Source organism: Physeter macrocephalus, chromosome 7 (genome assembly GCF_002837175.3).
Source record: "Physeter macrocephalus isolate SW-GA chromosome 7, ASM283717v5, whole genome shotgun sequence".
Taxonomy (NCBI): Eukaryota; Metazoa; Chordata; class Mammalia; order Artiodactyla; family Physeteridae; genus Physeter; species Physeter macrocephalus.
The window spans coordinates 69,044,502-69,063,407 of record NC_041220.1 but is presented as its reverse complement, the minus strand read 5'-3'; the positions used below and the strand labels follow the sequence as shown (position 1 = coordinate 69,063,407).

The following is an 18,906-nucleotide window of genomic DNA, read 5'->3' as shown; positions in this document are numbered from 1 at the left end:
CAGAGCGGCTGGTCCCGTGAGCCATGGCCACTGAGCCTGCGCGTCCGGAGCCTGTGCTCCGCAACGGGAGAGGCCACAACAGTGAGAGGCCCGCGTACCACAAAAAATATATAGATATAGATATAGATATAGATATAGATATACATGACATTTTGTTAAAAATAGCTGTATTTTTCGAAACAAAAATTTATAAAGGAGAATGGCAATGCTTTACATTTTGGCAAAGCTATTTAATATTTGCCTTGATAGAAGACTGCTGGATTCTCATACCTGCTTCTGCAGTAGATCTTCTGTGATGTGGTTTTGGCTGAATGAAGCATATGAAGAAAATCTAGCCTCACACACACATGAAGAGGGAAAGATAAAAGACTATCTTAATAGTCTTTTACAATAACTATGGACATTCTTCTCTGCTACTGTAGCAAAACATAAGAGTTAGTGGTTTCTTAAAGGTCACTGCAACATGGTATCTAAAACCACATCACTGAATTTTTTGCACTGTTACATTAGAAGCCAATGGTCGATCTTGTATTTGTAACATCATGTATTTGAAAAATAACAGTTCACCAAATTTCCCATTACCCTTTTTTAAAAATCATATTTGTTAATATTATCACCTATCTCCTCAGAAAAGCCTTTAAGTGACGGGAAGCTGTCAAGTTCACAATGGCAGATATAAGTTTTCCAAAATTCTAATTTTCTTTTGAAAGTTCAAACCCTATCATTAAAAACAGTTGTTTTTCCTTGCAGTAACAGGCTCACTTAATTGAGAAAATGTCTGCGAAATACCCAAATCTAAATAAATAACCATAGTTTGTCAGTCATTCTTGCAAATAAACAGTCTTCCATGAAAAAAGCAGCAGGTTCAGGACACAACTCAATCACCTAAGTGCTTTTCCTTAATTACACCACTCACTATACTTCATTATACAGCAAGTGCTTTATGTATACTTCCCATTTCTTCACATATTAAAAAGATGCATACTTACAAATGACCAGTAATAACCACATGAAAAGATGTTCAACATCACTTATCTTTAGGAAAATGCAAATCAAAACTGCAATGAAACACCACTTCACATCCATTTGGATGGCCATTATAAAATTTAAAAAAGAAAATAGCAAGTGTTGGTGAGGATGAGGAGAAATCAGAACCCTTGTACAGTGCTAGTGGGAATTTAAAATGGTGTAGCCACAATGAAAACAGTATGGCAGTTCCTCAAAAAATTAAACATAGAATTTTTCACATACTAATCCAGCAATTCTGCTTCTGAGTATATACCAAAAAGAAATGAAAGCAAGGACTTGAGCAGATATGTGTATACTTATATTCATAGCAGCATTATTCACAATAGCCAGAAACAACTGAAATGTGTCCACCGATGGATGACTAAACAAAATGCGATATATACATACAATGGAATATTTCTCAGACTTAAAAAAGAAATTCTGATACATGCTACAACATGGATGAATCTTGAAGACATTATGCTAAATGAAATAAGCCAATCACAAATGGACAAATATTGTAAGATTCCAATTATACGAGGTACTTAGACTAGTCGAATTCAGAGGGACAGAAAGTAGAATAGTGGTTACCAGGGGCTGGGGAAAAGGAGGAATGAGGAGTTAGTGATTAATGGATACAGAGTTTCAATTTGGGAAGATGAAGAAGTTCTGAAGATGGATAGTGGTGATGGTGGCATAACAATGTAAATGTACTTAATGCCACTGAACTGTAAACTTAAAAATGGTTAAAATGGTAAATTTTATGTTATGTGTATTTTACCACAAGCAGGGGAAAAAAAAAAGACATGGACTCAAGAGCCAAGATTGAGAAAAGGCTTTTTACTGCTTCATCAAGGACGTTAAGAAAAACTGGCTTTAAAACAACAACAAAAAATGAGTGCATGTGACAGTGAAGAATACAATGACTACTAATACATTTTGGTGCCAACTGTGTAGATTTGTCTTAAAGCAGCTTTAAACACCACCACTGCTTTTGAACCATCAGTGCAAATGCCAGTACAGTGTAAAAGGCAATTACCTCTTAGAAGTATCATGAAAATAATTTTGACCTGATAGACCCCCTCAAAGGGTCTTGGGGATCCCTCCCCCTGGGGCCCACAAACCACACTTTGAGAACCATTACTGAAGCTTATTTTTTCAGAAAAGTCAATGACAGAAAGAAAGAGACATGAAAAGACCACAGAAAAAGCTTTATTTTCATTTTTGTTTGTCTTTCAAGATGAGAAAAACAGGTTGATATGCAGATATAGTAAGTAATAAGGAACAAGTAGAACACAGAAGAAAAATCAGGTAACTAATGGAGAAAAAAAGAGGAGGGAAAAGATAATCAGGGGGTGTAGTCTCTAAAGTTGGAAGTAAAGGAGAGACAGATATTAGAGGTAGATGGGGGGTGGGAGGGGTTATACTTTGGCTTATAAAAAAGCTCTAAGTCCTGGGAATATAATGTGACTACAGTTAATAATACTATATGTATATTTGAAAGTTGCCAAGAGAGTAGATCTTGAAAGGTCTCATCAGAAGAAAAAAATTCTGTAACTATGTGTAGTGATGTTAACTAGACTTATTGTGGTGATCATTTCACAGTATATATAAATATAGACTTATTATGTTGTATATCTGAAACTAATATAATCTTATATGTCAATTATATCTTAATTTTTTTAAAAAAACTCTCTACTTAGAAAAATACAGACATTAAATAAATGCTTCTTGATAATGATGGTGATAGTCCCATAGTTTAATAAAAAATATTAAGAAATTTTCTTTTGATATTTTTAAATCATAGATCAAGGACCATTCCATTCTAACTTTTCACTTCCATGTGTATAAAAATATGCCACATATATCACAGAAGTAATGTCGTGTCATTTTTAAGAAAATTTTTATGGTGTCACATGAATTTATTTCCTGCAAAAACTCAGAAGTGTAGTACTCCAGGCTTAAGTCAGATGCATATGTGCTATGATCTAAAACAAAACTTGAAAGAACCTGTGTCCTTTTATTTTGAATAAATGTAGCACAAACTGGTTAAATGAAATACAAAAGGGGATTTGATATTACAGCACATCATACACTAAGCTTTAAAGTTCCTGTAACCTTGAACTAGGAACAGAAGGAAGTAGGGCATAAGAAGTCAGCTATTTCTCTTCTTTTCACTTTCCTCCCTACCAGGAGTTCCCAGATACTGCTACGCTAGATTCAAATAAAGAAGTTAAAGTAATGTGATTTTATGTTACTTACTTCACAGATCACAAACACATTATTTCACTTAGGACTGAATCTTTCTAGACTGAGACAACAAACTAATTTGGGGGAAGTTGCAACTTTAAACCTTTTCATATTAATCCTGACATCTTTAACAACTGCAACACATAGTTTGATGGCCTCAGCAAGGAGCAAAGTGAGAAAACTTTAACTCAAAAATGTTTGGGAATACCTCCTTCCACCTCAGACTCCTCAGGTACCCATTAATACTCCAGCTGCTTCCAGAATATTAAAAGTCCCCTGGTCCCTTAAGCCTGCTTGAAGTCCCACTCCACTCAAAGGCCAATGCTTGAATGTGTGCAAGAGCCAATTAAGGAGGCACATGGTAGAAAAAGTGCTAAATTAAAGTCCTGAGACCTAAATTCTGCCCTCCACAACCAGCACTAACTGTAACTTTGGTTCATCCCTTACTCTATTTTTTCATAGTTAAATAAGGGCACTAAAATTGGATAATTGCTACAATTATGGGAGATTTAATGGCACAGCAGCATTTTAAAAGAAAGACAGTTAGTCCAGCAACACCAACTCCAGTTAATAGACTACTGGGGATCCTCTCTGAAGGAAGCTGAGGTCTTTGCCTTAACTCAGATTCTTGTACACCACCCACCATCCCTATCCCTTTATTTAGTCCTCCAAAAAGCAAAACTCAATAGAATTGACCTCAGAATACACATAATGGCCCACCATAACCTTTTAAAATACACGTAGCCTTTATTAAGAAAGACAGCCACTATTCTAAAGTGAGAACAAATTTGAACCTTAACTCTGTAAATAGGAATTTCTCATGCTAGAAATTTATAGGACAACAAAATGGTTACATCCAACTTTGAACATGATGGATTCATATAGCACCTTGCAAACTCACTTCTAACATTCCTTACAGACAGGATACTATGGGCAAAATGCCATACACAAACACATGTTTGTTCAATCCATGTATTTGCAACATTTCTTAAATTCCCACTTCAGTGAGATGAAAAACAAACCTGTAACAGCTACTTCACTGGATTTTTAAAATATATAACTATCAATTTGGATCAAGATCCTTAGAATTGTAAAAATAATATTTTGCTAAAAGATGAAAAATTAACAAAGATTTAACAATCTGGTTAACTCTTCACTAGGATTTGAACTAGGCCAGTTGGTAAACAAACAAACAAAAACCTCTTTAGGTCTATATTACTGCAGTACAACACTAGTTAACTATCTTACAAACTTCTGTCATTGATCACAAAAGAGACTATTAAAAGCCTAAGCACAGCAGGGACTTCCCTGGTGGCACAGGTGGCTTCCCTGGTTAAGGATCCGCCTGCCAATGCAGGGGACACGGGATCGAGCCGTGGTCCGGGAAGATCCCACATGCCACGGAGCAAATAAGCCCATGCGCCACAACTACTGGGCCTGTGCTCTAGAGCCTGCGAGCCACAACTACTGAGCCCGCATGCCACAACTACTGAAGCCTCCATGCCTAGAGCTCACACTTCGCAACAAGAGAGGCCACCCAATGAGAAGCCCGCACACCACAATGCAGAGTAGCCCCCGCTCGCTGCAACCAAAGCCTGCGCACAGAAATGAAGACCCAGCGCAGCCATAAATTAAATAATTTTTTTTTTTAAAGCCTAAGCACAGCTAAGCACATACTCATCCTACTTCTGGAAAAATAACTCAGAACATACGTCCTACTGATCATGACTCAGTGGCATCATTTTTTTTTTGTACACAAAGAATAGATAGGCCTTTAACATTCAGTAGGAGAGACTCTGTTATGCAGGCCAGAGAATGAAGAAGTGGATGATGACCAGTGATGCATAATCCCACTCCCTAGAAAAATAGTCCTGACAACATTCATTAAGTAAAGTATTTTACTATATTATGTGTAAGTCATTTTAGTACTAATATCTTAATGATTCCAGAATATTAAAATTTAGACTAACCACTGACCATCTCATTCAAAAGACAATACTTAAGTATGTAAAAACCTCCAGCCAGCCTGAACAATGGCCCAACCACAAAAAAATTAAGGAAAATAAGTAAATACAGCAATTAGGCAAGTGAAGGAGTGTGCTGGAAACCTCTCTTCCAGGAAACCAAAGAAGAAATAGAAGAATGTTGAGGGTGATAATGATTAATTACTAAGAAAACTGCATAAAGACTTGGTTTGCTACCCTCTGATCTGTTACAGTAAAGGCTTACAAATTTCCTAATCTAAAAAAAATTCAATGTTTCTCTACCTAGAAAATGATCACCTCTGATATCACAGACTAGTCAGAGGGGTTTCCCAAAGTAATGATAATATGTTCCTTCACACAGAGCATTAAGGAGATGAGACCCCCTTCTTGCTAATCTCTCATTCTCTTAGATTCTGGCTGTCACATTAAACCTTGGTACTTATCAGCCACTCAAGAGAAAGCCATAGCCACTTGATCATTTCCAACATTATTACTTTCTTAATATTAGCTACTCAGAGCACATACTTTAGGCCTCTTCAGCTTGCTCTCTCTGTCCCACAGTAGTAGCTTTCTTAAAGATGCCATGAGTCAAGGGAACTTAGGCTAGAATATTTCTGAGAGTCATACCTAATAAAAAGAGCAATGTAGTATGCACAAAACAAAGATGTACTGTTCCTGTAATCATAACAAAAATAAAACAGGCTAGAAATCCAAAAATAAATCTGGCTATATTTTTTTCATCCATCTAGATAATACTGTACCTACATTATCATCAAATATATCTACTTATTTTAATTCCTATAAAGGGACACAACTTGAAAAACAGGGCCAATCAGCTCCTACATATCAACTGAACAGCAGGATATGTCAAATCTGGTTGCTATCCAATTGTTTTACAGTAAATTTTTACTGGCCTTCTGACTGCTGTTCAGTTCAAAAACTCAATCTCTTACAAATGTACTGAATACCTATCATGAGTACAGCACTGCAAGAGATATAAGATGAACATAAGCCAAACCTTAAAGGAGCTTTTAATCTTGCAGCCGAGGAAACTTTTTATTAGACATTTTCTTGAAATATAACAAAGCTGTGCAAAATAAGTGCAATATGAGCAAGAATTGCTACACAGGGCATCAAAGGAAGGCATAATTACACTCATTTGGTTCCGAACAGGGTTTCATGGAAAAATAAAGATTGCAAATAACTAACTGTATTTTAAATGTATTCTGCAAGATCCAATTTCAACAGAATTGGGGAGGCAGGTGTCTGCATTCTAAGCAAATGTAACAACACAAGCTGAAAAACAGGAATGAGAAAGCATCAGAGAAGTGCAGAAGATATCAAGTACATATGCAATAGTGATATACACCTAGGGCTGGAGTGAGAGATTAAGGCTGGAGAGGGGCTTGGGGGTTACATTACAGAGGACCTTGAATCCCAGAGTAATGAGTCTGCACTTCACTTGGTTAGGCAAATAAGAGGGTGACATAAGCAGAAGTCCACTTCAGAGAGAATAAATTTGAAGGAATACAAGTGTTGATTTGGTGAGTAAAGAGCCTAAAAGGGGAGGGATAGTCCACATAAGAACATACTTCTTTAAGAAGTATTAGGGACCCAAACTAGAGCTGATAGCACTGGAAACAAAAAGTAACGTTCCTCACACATAGCATGGTTAAATTTTCTATCCGTAAACTCACTCAGATAAAGTATAACCATACCCTTCCTCATATATTCTTTACAAATAAAAACTTGAAAAACAAAGTTTCTTTACTTCCAGATACCCTCTAAAATACATATATTATAAATGAGTCACTTGGAGAACACAATTACTAAAATGACAAAAGCAGCAACTAAGGCCGTACATCCTTTGAAATTAAATAGTACTCTGAAATGCCACACAATTTTATTTGAGCACCCATCCCCTACCTTAAGGCTACCACATAAGGCAACTTCTTAGAAAAGACTTTTTCCCAATGATTAAGAAATAATTTTATACCGTGAAATAAAAAACAAATTGCTACCCTATATTGAAGTTTGCCAAAAAACTCAAATGCATGATAATCAAACACAATCCTTTCATTACAGTCTCAATCCTAAAACTGTTCATCATTATCCCTCCTTTCTCATGCTCCTCTCTTATCAGCAGGAAAAATAAAATTCAGTTATATAGACAGAATCAGAGAATGCTAAAATGGAAAAAGATATTACAGGTTCATCTTTACCCACTTCATTTTTTTTCCCTGAGGAAACTGAGCTCAAAACGTCACAATGTGTGGACAATGCTTTTTGCACAGGGATGTTCTTTACTTTCTATTTATAAGGTCAAAAACTGGAAATAAGTTCAACAAAAAATTGCACTGGAATGGTAGACTATGGTATATTGATGATTCTGAAAAATTCTGATTTTGAAGAACTTTAATTATATGTAAATGTTCACAATATTAAAAAAAAAAAAAAAAAAAGATCCCACATGCAGCAGAGCAACTAAGCCCGTGCACCACAACTACTGAGCCCACGCACCCTCAACTCCTGAAGCCCGCACACCTACAGCTCAGCAACAAGAGAAGCCAGAAGCCACCACAATGAGAAGCCTGTGCGCCACAACGAAGAGTAGCCCCTGCTCACCGCAACTAGAGAAAGCCCATGCACAGCAACGAAGAACCAATGCAGCCAAAAAACATTAAAAAATAAATAATTAAAAAAAACTTTTTTAATTAAAAAATAAAGTAAATGCAAAAAAGTTTAAAAAAAAATGTCACAATGTGAGTTAGTGGCATTAACTGGGATTAGCAGCTGGCCCGACTCCAAGTTTTGCCTTTTTTTTTTTTTAATAGTTGCCTCCAAGAAGGCATCATTTCAAAATTTAATATAATGTTAAAATAGGAAAACTAGTAGCGACAATTGTTTCACATTTTAAAATAATATCCATTGCAAAGTGCCTCTCCAAAGGTTACATCCCAAACTATGCCCTTAATGTTACTGGAATTCTAAGACAAACCCAAAATTCCAAAAACAAAGTCCCTCTGTGGAAAGGCCTGACAACCACTTTCCTATAGAGAGCTCTGAAACTTAGCAGAAATGTGCTGAGCTCATTTGTAAAGATGATACACACAGACAGAGAATCTCCAAATTAACTAAGTGCCCAACTATTTAAAACAGCTCAGTCATTAACCACTCAGTGTCCCAACTGAGTCCCCTAAAAATAGTGGCTTGTGGGTACATAAATGGTTCACCAGATGGATGCAGGATAAAAAAATCAGGGAATGAGCAGTCTCAAGCCTTTGCTGATGAAACCTTATGTAGCACTGAAATTGCCATTCAGACTCTTAATGTCAGAATTCCAGATCAAGGTTTTAATCATTTTATTTTGATAGCCACCAAACATGTTCTAATAAATGTGTATGTTCTACTTTAAGCTTTGACCAAAAAAAAAAAAAAAGAGAGAAGGGGTGAAAGAGAACCCCAGATAATACACAAGATTAGCAAAGAACACTAAAGAAGATCAGGAATCAATGTAAGAACAGACATCAATTCTACCTTCTAGTATGTTCCTTAGTACTAACATCAATTTTCTATTTATCCCTCCTGCAGACTCCATAATGGAAAGATACTAACAAGTATTAATTTATTTCCATTATTTTTAAAATAACCAAAGACAACCTTTCCAATTTGCTCAGAATTAACCACACAAAGTTGACTACAGCTAAAAGCAAAGAAATTTGACATACCAGTGCAATTTAGCCCCTTTATTGGAGATAAATGTACAGTTTCCACTACATACTTTTGAAGTGTTGAAAATTGGGAATTGTTTTAGTGTCAGTATCTTGTCCTTGAATAAAACTGCCACCTCTAGAGAAAACATATCAGCAAACAATCAAATTTACATCTTAGGCGCTATCCCTACAATGATAACATAAATAATCCAAAAGAGAAGCATCTGTTAATAAGATTCTATGTAATATCCTTTGCTGCGAATTACTTTCATATTATTGTGAAAGCATATGCTGCTATCAAGGTCAAAATTCTATACAGCTGATTGAAACATAAAAATTATATGTGACTGAATGCCATATAATAATTATCTAATCAAAATGATTCCGATTTTTTACAAACATAAATGTGAAACTTAATTCAGGATAAATACCTAATCTAAAAGCAAGTTACTACAATGCCAGAATCAGATTTCACTGAAAGCTTTTAACTAAATCTGAACCTAAAACTAACCCATATTGATTGAGATTCGGCATGCACTGTTAGGTACTGTCACAAATTATCTTGTCAATATCACACATTACCTATTGATCTTCATAATAGGTATTAACTACACGTTACAGAAAAGGAAACAATGTTTCCTGATAGTTTAATTCAACAACAACAAAAAATTCCTGGACAGGAAGTAAGGATACAGAGATAAATAAGACCCTGTCCTCAAAAAGCTCTCCATCCAAAAAAAGGCTGTCAAAATCAACTGTAGAATATAAAACAATTTCACAATTGCACATAAAAATACTTTTCTTCTTTTAACTCACCACCTTTGCTAACTAAAGAAAAATATAACGTCAATAGAGGAAGATGACTTAAGGGGGCATCCACATTATTCTTTCTTTGCTGTTTCAAGAAAGCTAATTTAAACAACACTTTGCCTTAAACAAACTTTGTCTTGAAACTTTGTCTTCACCAAAGTAGAAAATTCAGGGTCCCCAGATGTAAGTAGAAGACCTTTGAGGGGACAAGAACTAAAGAGTCCTCCACTGGTGCTTCTTGATTTGCAAATTAGGCCTTAAATTCTATTAAAGAATTCTGGTTTAAAAAAAAAAAAGTCAAAAATCATTTCCTTTGAAAAGTATTTGAATGTCCATGATACAGTGAGGTGATTTTTATGACACAAAAAGCAATTAATACAGAGTCCTTTCAGCCTCAAGAATTTTACTATCTGCTAGGGGCCTTGAGACAGGAACAATAATTAACTGCCCTAGTGTTTCCAAGTGCTTACATAATTGTATCTCAAGACAAAAGATTAAATGTGATAAGGGGAAAAAAGCAAACAGCTACAAATGTCCACAGGAAGAAGGGAGTGATCATAGCCAGCAGTTAGGAAGCTAGGATTAGACAGTCACAAGCAGAGTGAAAGGCAAACAGAAGATTCAATCACAGAGCAAGGAGGAGAGGAGCACACTGTGGCTGGAGCAAAAAGCATTACTAGGAAATAACCACAGCTAAGATTCAGAAGGTAGGTGAATGACTAAGCATGGACAATCATGAATGCCTGGCAAAAAAAATGTGACCAAGTAAGATGACTTCTCAGCAACTCAATCGTTCCCTCCCTCCCCTTCACTCCTGAGTTTCAAGGCATCGGATTCTCCAGGTATTCCTCTGCCTCTCTAGCAGCTCCTTTTTAGTCTTTTCAGTCTTTGCCTACTCTAAATCACCGGTTCTCAAGGCACTGTTCCTGGAGCAGCAGTATCTACATTGATGAGCAAGTTGGTAGAAATGCAAATTACGGGCTCCGCCCAGACATACAAAATCAAACTTTGGAGGTCAGGCTCTGCAATCTGTGTTTTGCCAAGCCCCAGCAAGCCCTCCAAATAAGTGATTCTGGCAAACTCTAATGTCTGAGACCAATGTTCCACAGGTGTCCTTCATGAGAGCCTTCCCCTTCTCATTCTACACCCTCTCCCTACACCAATCCTCTCCCCGGCTTAAAATAACAGCCAAATGCTCACCAACCAGAAGTACGTGTCTCTAAGTCCAAACACCTTTGCTGAGTACTGGACAATATATTCAACTTCTCACTTGACATGTATTTCCCCTCTCAGATATCTCAACTAAACATGTCTGGAATTACTGGATATCCTCCCACCCCCACCCCCACCCCCAAACCTGTTCCTTCTCTACTCTTTCCCATCTCAATAAATAGCACCTCCTTCATCCAAGAAGTACATAAGTCATTCTTCACACTTCCTACAACACCCACCTCCATCCAATCCACAACCAGGTCTTCCCATTCAAGCATTAGTAACATTAGGCTCCATCCCCACTGCCATGATCTTAACTAATCATCTGATTTGTATACCTCTTAAACAGTCTCTATAGAGCAAACACCACGATCTTACGAAAATACAAATCAGAGCATGTCACGGCCCTAATTTAAATCCTTCAGTAGCTTCCCATTGCATTTTCAGACAAAATCTAAAATCCCCAACATGGCATACAAAGACCTGGACCCTGGTCCTCTCCAAAACCGCCTTGGGTCCTTCTTCCATGTGATTCATTCATGATAGTCCATAGCTCTGGACATATTTCACTTCCTGAAACTCTTCCCCACATAGGAATTTCTCTCTTCATGACATACTCCATACCATGCCACCTTCATACCTCTGCCTTTACTTAACTCTCCTCATACTTCAGATTTCTGCTAAAATGTCAAAAAAAAAAAAAAAGCCTTCCTTCATCCTCCAATACAAATTGAATCAGTTATTCTCTCATAAAACCCTATGCTTTCTTCTCACAACAATTATCAAAATTGTTAACTATATTAACCTGATTAATTCTGTTTAACCTTTATCTTCTACACTAGACTGTGAGTTCCATAATGCCAGAGAAATACCTGTTTTGTTCTCTGCTGTATAAATAGCACCTAGTACAGAGCCTGGTATTTAAAAAAAAAAAAAAAGGCATTTAATAGTTAAGGAATAGTAACAGTTGCTGATATCTTTACTAAATCCTCCCCTCTGCTTTGTTATCTCTCAAGAACTTTTACTTACATGTTACTGGGTAGCCACAGATAATTCCTGCAAATGAGATACCATGCTTAAAGATTCTTACTGATTTATCCTGCAAGATCAGATGTACCTTACTACCTTCCTGTAAAATTAATAAGAATTGACACCTAGCCTAAATTCACCCTACTCTAAGCAGTTAACTCTGAGAGCTACTAAGCTACTTTTGCAGAACTCTGTAGTAAATTCCTGGCCTCCAATTCTGACAGTGCCAACAATCCCCATGCCCATGTCAGAAAGTCCTATGCATCCAATCATATTCAAAATACCACTCCTATCCAGTCCCATAACCTCATGATTAGACTATGTCAACAAATTTTGGATGGTGTCCTGCTCTCTACGCTCCCCATAAGCCCACTTTTCACCAAAGACACTTAGGGGAAAAAGTCTCCTACTTGACAACCCACTCTCCCCGTTATCAATCAATATTAAATTCTTCTGACTAGCACTGAAGGTATACAGAGGCATATGATCCAAAAGCAGTCCTATCTTTTAGTAAAAACTTGGACGGTTACATTGAATTATATGTGCTTGACAATTTGACACTGTTTCAAGCTAAAATTCACATGTAGCTCTGCCTCATTTCTACAGCCCGAAGTTGAAATTCCACTCCTGAAACTAAATTGTTTTCGAGGAAAACCATAAAAATGGCCCACTGTGATATCAGTCCTCTCAACTTTAAGCAAGAACTAAAAAGGTGCAAGTTGTCAGCATTTTCAAACATCTATATACTTAACTAGAAAGAGATTATGATACAAAGTATAATATTTCAGAAAGGAAACTATACCAATAGTTTAGTTATAACATACAACATAAGTATACCCCTGAGAATGTGGGTTTTTTAAATATATATATAATATATAAAACGTGTGTGCATGTAAATATATACATACATACACATACCTATACATATACAGTTGATCCTCATTATTTGGAGAGTTCATATTTGTAAACTTGCTTACTTGCTAAAATTTATTTGTATCCCCGAAATCAACAAAATATCCCAAAATCAATACAATGGCACTTTCATAGTTATTTGCAGACATGCGCATAGTGGTGAAAATTTTGAGTAAGCCAGCTGGAATCAACGAGGTATTGCTCTGCCTTGTTTCAGCTCTCACTGCTATAAACAAGGGCCCTTTTCAAGGTCTATGTAATGTCATGTTTTTCTCATTTTTGTGTTTTTTATTGGTGATTTTGCTGTTTAAAATAGCCCCCAAGCATACTGCCAAAGTGTTGTCCATCTAGCGTTTCTTAGTGCAAGAAGGTTATGATGTCCCTTACAGAGAAAATCTGTGTATTCACTAAGCTTCATTTAGGCATGAGTTACAGTACTGTTGACCATTAGTTCAATGTTAACGAGTCAACAATATATATTAAACAAGGTGTCTTTAAACAGAAACACACATAAAACAAGGTTATACAGTGACTGGTTGAAAAAATGCTGTAAACACAGGCTTGCGGTACCCTGACACTATTTCCCCTAGGAACAATGATTCAATATTTGCTAAATCACTGGTCACAGCAACTTTATAGAACGTGACTACTGTGAATAATGAGAATCAAGTATGTTTTTTTTTTTGTTTTTTGTTTTTTTTTTGCGGTACGCAGGCCTCCCACTGTCGTGGCCTCTCCCATTGCGGAGCACAGGCTCCGGACGCGCAGGCTCAGCGGCCATGGCTCACGGGCCCAGCCGCTCCGCGGCACGCGGGATCCTCCCAGACCGGGTCACGAACCCGCGTGCCCTGCATCGGCAGGCGGACTCCCAACCACTGCGCCACCGGAGAAGCCCCTCAAGTATATATTTGAAGAGGGGTGTGGCAGCACTCACACCAGGTTTATTGAAGACTCAAAGACACTGCAGAGGTCATTCTAAGCAAGCTGCCTATATTTGCAGTAGCATGGCAAAAACACCTCAGGACACAGCATCTACAGGGTCTTGCCTCTATTTAAACAACACTGACACAAAGCAAAAATGTAAAATCAACTAAGTTTGTTTTTTGATCTGTCTTTGCTTCTACCCTTTTCCCACTCAACGGTACACCTCTCCCCAATTCAGGTACTCTAAACTCTACAGTAATGCCTTTTCACAAGCACTTGCCCTAATCTTACAATTGGGCAAATGTATCTGTAAATTATTGAATGATCATTCTTGAATGTAAACCACGTTTGTGCTTAAACATCTTATCTAAATTATAGCATTACTTATTTGGAAAGACGAGATGATATTAAGCATATGAAATAACAATATGTTGTCAGGATCAAAAAGTAAACCGAGAACTTCCCTTGTGGCGCAGCGGTTGAGAGTCTGCCTGCCGATGCAGGGGACGCGGGTTCGCGCCCCGGTCCGGGAGGATCCCACGTGCCGCGGAGCGGCTGGGCCCGTGAGCCATGGCCGCTGAGCCTGCGCGGCCGGAGCCTGTGCTCCGCAACGGGAGAGGCCACAACAGTGAGAGGCCCGCGTACCGCAAAAAAAAAAAAAAGTAAACCGAATATAGATAATTTCGGTTGTGCGCATGCTGAAAATAGAAGAAATACACAAGGAACAAAGCCTAGGCCTCAGCCTTCCCTCTGGGGAAGGCCAAAAGCCTAGTTCCAGGAGCTGGGGTGTTGGGTTGGGGAAGTGCCATCTTCCAAAAGAGTATGTTCAACGCTTGCTTCCTCCTAGCACTTGATTACGGATTTTTCCAAGAGAAATGACAAATTTACGGCAAAAGTAAGTGGAACACTCTAACAGTGACATTAGCGACAGAAACATTTTTTAAATTTGTGTGTGTGTGTGTGTGCTTGAGCACTCCCCTTTTGAAATTCATTTGTATTTGCATTTTCCAAAATTACTTCTTTTTTATTGAAAATGGTTTGCTCAGGGTAATGACAGGACATGCGTGGAGCAGCGGTAGAAGCTACCAAAGTCTAACTTGATGAAATGTCAATGATTTCTAATTAAGTAAAAGACCCATCTGGGATTTAGTGAAATGAAGTGAGTAATATTATTCAAGCCACCCTTTAGTTACTACAACAATTCAAAAACATAAGTACAACATGTGAGTTAACAACCATGTCTTCTTAAAACCTATAGCTTAATCTACAACTCAAACACTTGAAGTTAACGTATAATAAAGAACTAGGAACTTTTACAGCATGGTAAATCTGTCTATCAACACCAATTACCATACATACATTCATTATTTGACAAGCTAAAGATCCTCCTCCCACCTAAGGTTCAGCTAGGCTCATTATTAGGGGCAATGGCTTGCAAAACAATGACATCCATCCTGAATAATTCAAGATTTCTTTCTCTTTAGAATATTGTATAGACAAAAATCTTCAGGTTTTTCTTTTGTACTAATTTGCTACTGTTTATGGCATTTCAAAAAACACAAGTGGAATCTCAGTCTACTGTCTCCAAACCACATCAACTGACCCTCAGAGAACCAAAACTACTGTCTTTGATTTCTTCTCTCTTAATCTTGAAACTTAGAAGGGCAAATTATCAACAAGTTATTTCTTGAGAAATTTTTAAGTATTTTTGTAATATCATTCTGCAGTTAAAAACTCAAAAGTCAGTGAAGCATGCAATAAAACAAGAGTATTTCTTACAAGCCAATTATACAAGAAATACAAAACTAAAAGCGTAGGATTTTTTTTTTAATGGAGCAAACTTTTTTGTAAGCAGACTCTCAACTGTTGACATAGTCTGATAAAAATAATGAAGGATCGAACACAAAACTTCTCAAGTGAAAGTTAACCTGCTTTCATACCGTCTTTTAAAGTCTTATCAAAGAAGACACACCGAAATGGTATGACTAGCACCCTGCCTGATAGAGAAGATTCTAAAAAACAAAGATAAGTGGACTTCAAGTTTACCTGCTCCCCCAAAGCAACCTACTAACTGAATTTGGGGCAAAGTATCACCTCCATCACGCGCACGCACAGAAATAAATTGTTTTTCAACTGATGACTGAGCAGGAGCAAACCCAGGCTGAACACCCGGGGCTGCAGAGTCCTGTGCCTGCGTCGCGAGTGGTGAGGCCAACGCTTGACACCCCCCTGAGCCACAGCGGGGACAGAAGAGCCCCAATCCTGCTCGATCTGACCCTCTAATGAGTCACTGGTCCAATCATGACACCGCAGCACTCGCTAAGACGTTTCCTATTTATTTCTTTGCGTCAAGAAGCACTGAAAATGACAAACTCGTACTGAAAGAACTGTGCACGGGTCAGAGCTGCCGGCGGCGAGAAAAGCCGACTTAAGAGCGAGAGCCCGAGCTACTCTAAAAGCCCCCGCTGGCCCGGCAGAGGAGGTAGAAGGGGTTAGAGTGAGCCGGGAGGGCGAGGAGACAAGCGGGCGAGGACCTGGAGAAGCTAGCGCCACACCCCAGCCCTCCCTCACCTGCCGGCCCGAGCCTCCCCGGGCGCCCGTACCTTCGGCTAGTGACTCCTCCAGGGTGACCTGGTAGCGGCCGACCGCGAACACCCGGACCCCCACGGACGAGCTACCAGAGCCGGACCCGGCCCCGCCGGCCCCGCCACCCGCCGCTCCACCGCCGCCGCCGCCGCCCTCCGACTTGGGCATTCGAGAGAACTTCTTCATGGTCCCGCCGGCGCGCTGGAGGGCGCGGGGCGCGCGCAAGGGCGAGCGAGAGAGTGAGTGCCCGGTCCGGCAAGCGGCCGGGCGTCCGCGAGGGGTCGCCGCCCCTCGCTCGTCCGAGCGTCCGAGCGCGCTACGGCCTGCCGAGCCTCACATTCCGCGCGCGCCGAGCGCACTGCCCCGGCCCGGCCGCCCGCTCCGCGGCTCCGCTGCAGCTGCCCGCAGAGGGCGGTGAGGAGGGCGGGGACAGGGCGGGGCGCGAGGGGGCGGGCCCGAGTGCGAGGGCGACGCGACCGCCTCCGCCAGTGCCCGGGGCTCCCTCGCCGCCGCACCAGGCGTCCGGACTGCGAGCCCCGGAGGAGGGCGCAATGGAGGGAGATGGCGAAGGGGGCGGGGCGGCCGGCCCCTCCGCGGAGTGGGCTGGTCCGCTCAGGCCGCACACCCTCTGGACAGCATCCCGCGGCACCGCTGCCGCCCCAGCCGAACCCGCGCCGCCCGCCACTCGAGGCCGTTGGCGGCTCGGCGCCCCTGCCGACCGCTCACTGAGGCCAGGCGCCCCGCGCAGGCGCGCGGCCTGCGCCGCCGGAAGTGACGGTTCCGGCTCTTGTCACGTGGAGGGGGGATGGGGAAGGCGATGGGGGGGGTTGGGGACGAGAGCGAGGTCCGAATCCCGGGTCTGGGGTCCTGGCCGGGAGGGTTCAGGCCTGGCTCCTGGGGTCCTGGCTTCGAGCAGGGAGGTGGCCCGGGGACCGGTTTCCGCGCTGGCTGTGCGCGGTGTCTGTCATCTCGGCTAGGAGTTGGTATGTCACTCTGGGGGCTTAAAAATGCCAACAACTTTACCCCCGCTAACGGACTTGTCGCTGCATTTCTAAGCTGGTTTTCCAGAGCTTCTCCCCTGAGAATCTTCTTCCGCCCGCCCACCCCGAGCGTGGGAGGTGGAGCAGGGCGGAACTGGAGCGGATTCCAGGAACCCAACTTTTAAAGCCGTGGTGTCGCACTCTAACAGACGCTTGTGCTAGGGAGCGTGTTGCGGTTTATAAATGATTTAGGAGTACTTTCAGAATCTCGTGTGTGCTGTGCAATAGCCCTGTGAAGTATTCAGAGCAGGTATTAAGTCCGTTTAGAGACTTTTCATCACCTTTGGCCAAGAGAGCTTAACGGACTCGCCCAAGGTCACATGCTGGCTTGTGATAGAACTGTGACTACAAGGGCCATCCTTTGATACTTAGTTTCATACTTTGGGCCATCCGGAAAAAGTAGGTTAGGGTCAGATCGCTGAAAAACGGCAGATTTAAGACTGTTTGGAAGCAAAACCAGCCATTGGTTCCCCCTTCCTCCTTTAACAAAGAGATTTGCCCATTTAAAAAAAAAAAAGACCCGTTTGCATCCATTTCATAAACTGCAGGAATCTCAACGCCTGCGGGGTGAGGCAGGCAAAGTGAACGTGGTGTTAAGACGTTCGGGGTGGTAGGGAATGGGAAATCATTGAGCGTGTGTAAAGAAAGCAGCCGATGCTCAAATCCAGCCTTCTTTCCCCCCCGTATGAATACAGGCCCACTGTGGCCAAAGGTTCCATTTCTTAAGAGAAGCCAAAAAACTGGATTTTTTTCTAATATGGCACTTCCCAAATTTTTTTAATGTAGGCCAAATAAATTGTGCCTGCGGGACTCCAGTCTGAACCTTCTATGAAAGTAGATGATGTGGTTCTATCCCCACCCCTGTTTCTTTATCCAGCTTTTTAATGAGATACAGGCAGAAACGTTAGAAAATGTGCTTAGGCAAAAGACTTTGGGCTTAAAATCTTCCATTTTTTTCTTCCCCTCTGCTATTTCAAGAGAAGCTATTTCTGACAACATTAAAACAGTGCTCTGGATTTGGGCATCTTTGCTGCATAACCCTCTAAGCTAAAATTCTTCATCCAGATACCTGACCTTTAAAAGTCCAGCTCAATGGAAGTCAGATAGATATGTCAGACCATTGATGTGGTGTGACAATTGGGGATTTCCATTCAGAAATAAGCGGACCATTCTCCTTACTGTGGGGATTCACCGTGGAGTCTCATTCCTACAATATTTGAATTATATTTTTTCAAGCCAAATAACTGAGAAATTTAGTCATTTCATACAATCTAAACTGCAATCAGCCTAACATACAAAGTTGAGGCCTAATACATATTCATCTGATGACAACACAAGAGTAAATGAAGTCTCCTGTGATCAGTTTGGAAGCCAATTTACCACAACTGCTGTGGTTTAAAAAAAAAAAAAACTTCTGTGTACCCAAATAACCTGACT

The 18,906-nt window shown here is 40.3% G+C and overlaps 1 protein-coding gene across 1 annotated transcript in view; it reads right to left on the bottom strand.

Annotated features, from left to right (window-relative positions):
• BMP2K (BMP2 inducible kinase) overlaps positions 1–16,765 on the bottom strand; it is a 143,869-nt gene extending 127,104 nt beyond the window's left edge. The window contains exon 1 of the mRNA XM_024115354.3: positions 16,447–16,765. Coding sequence (XP_023971122.1) covers positions 16,447–16,615 — 169 coding nt within the window. The 5' untranslated portion in view covers positions 16,616–16,765. The remainder of the gene's footprint in view (positions 1–16,446) is intronic.
• Between the last annotated feature and the right edge of the window lie 2,141 nt (positions 16,766–18,906).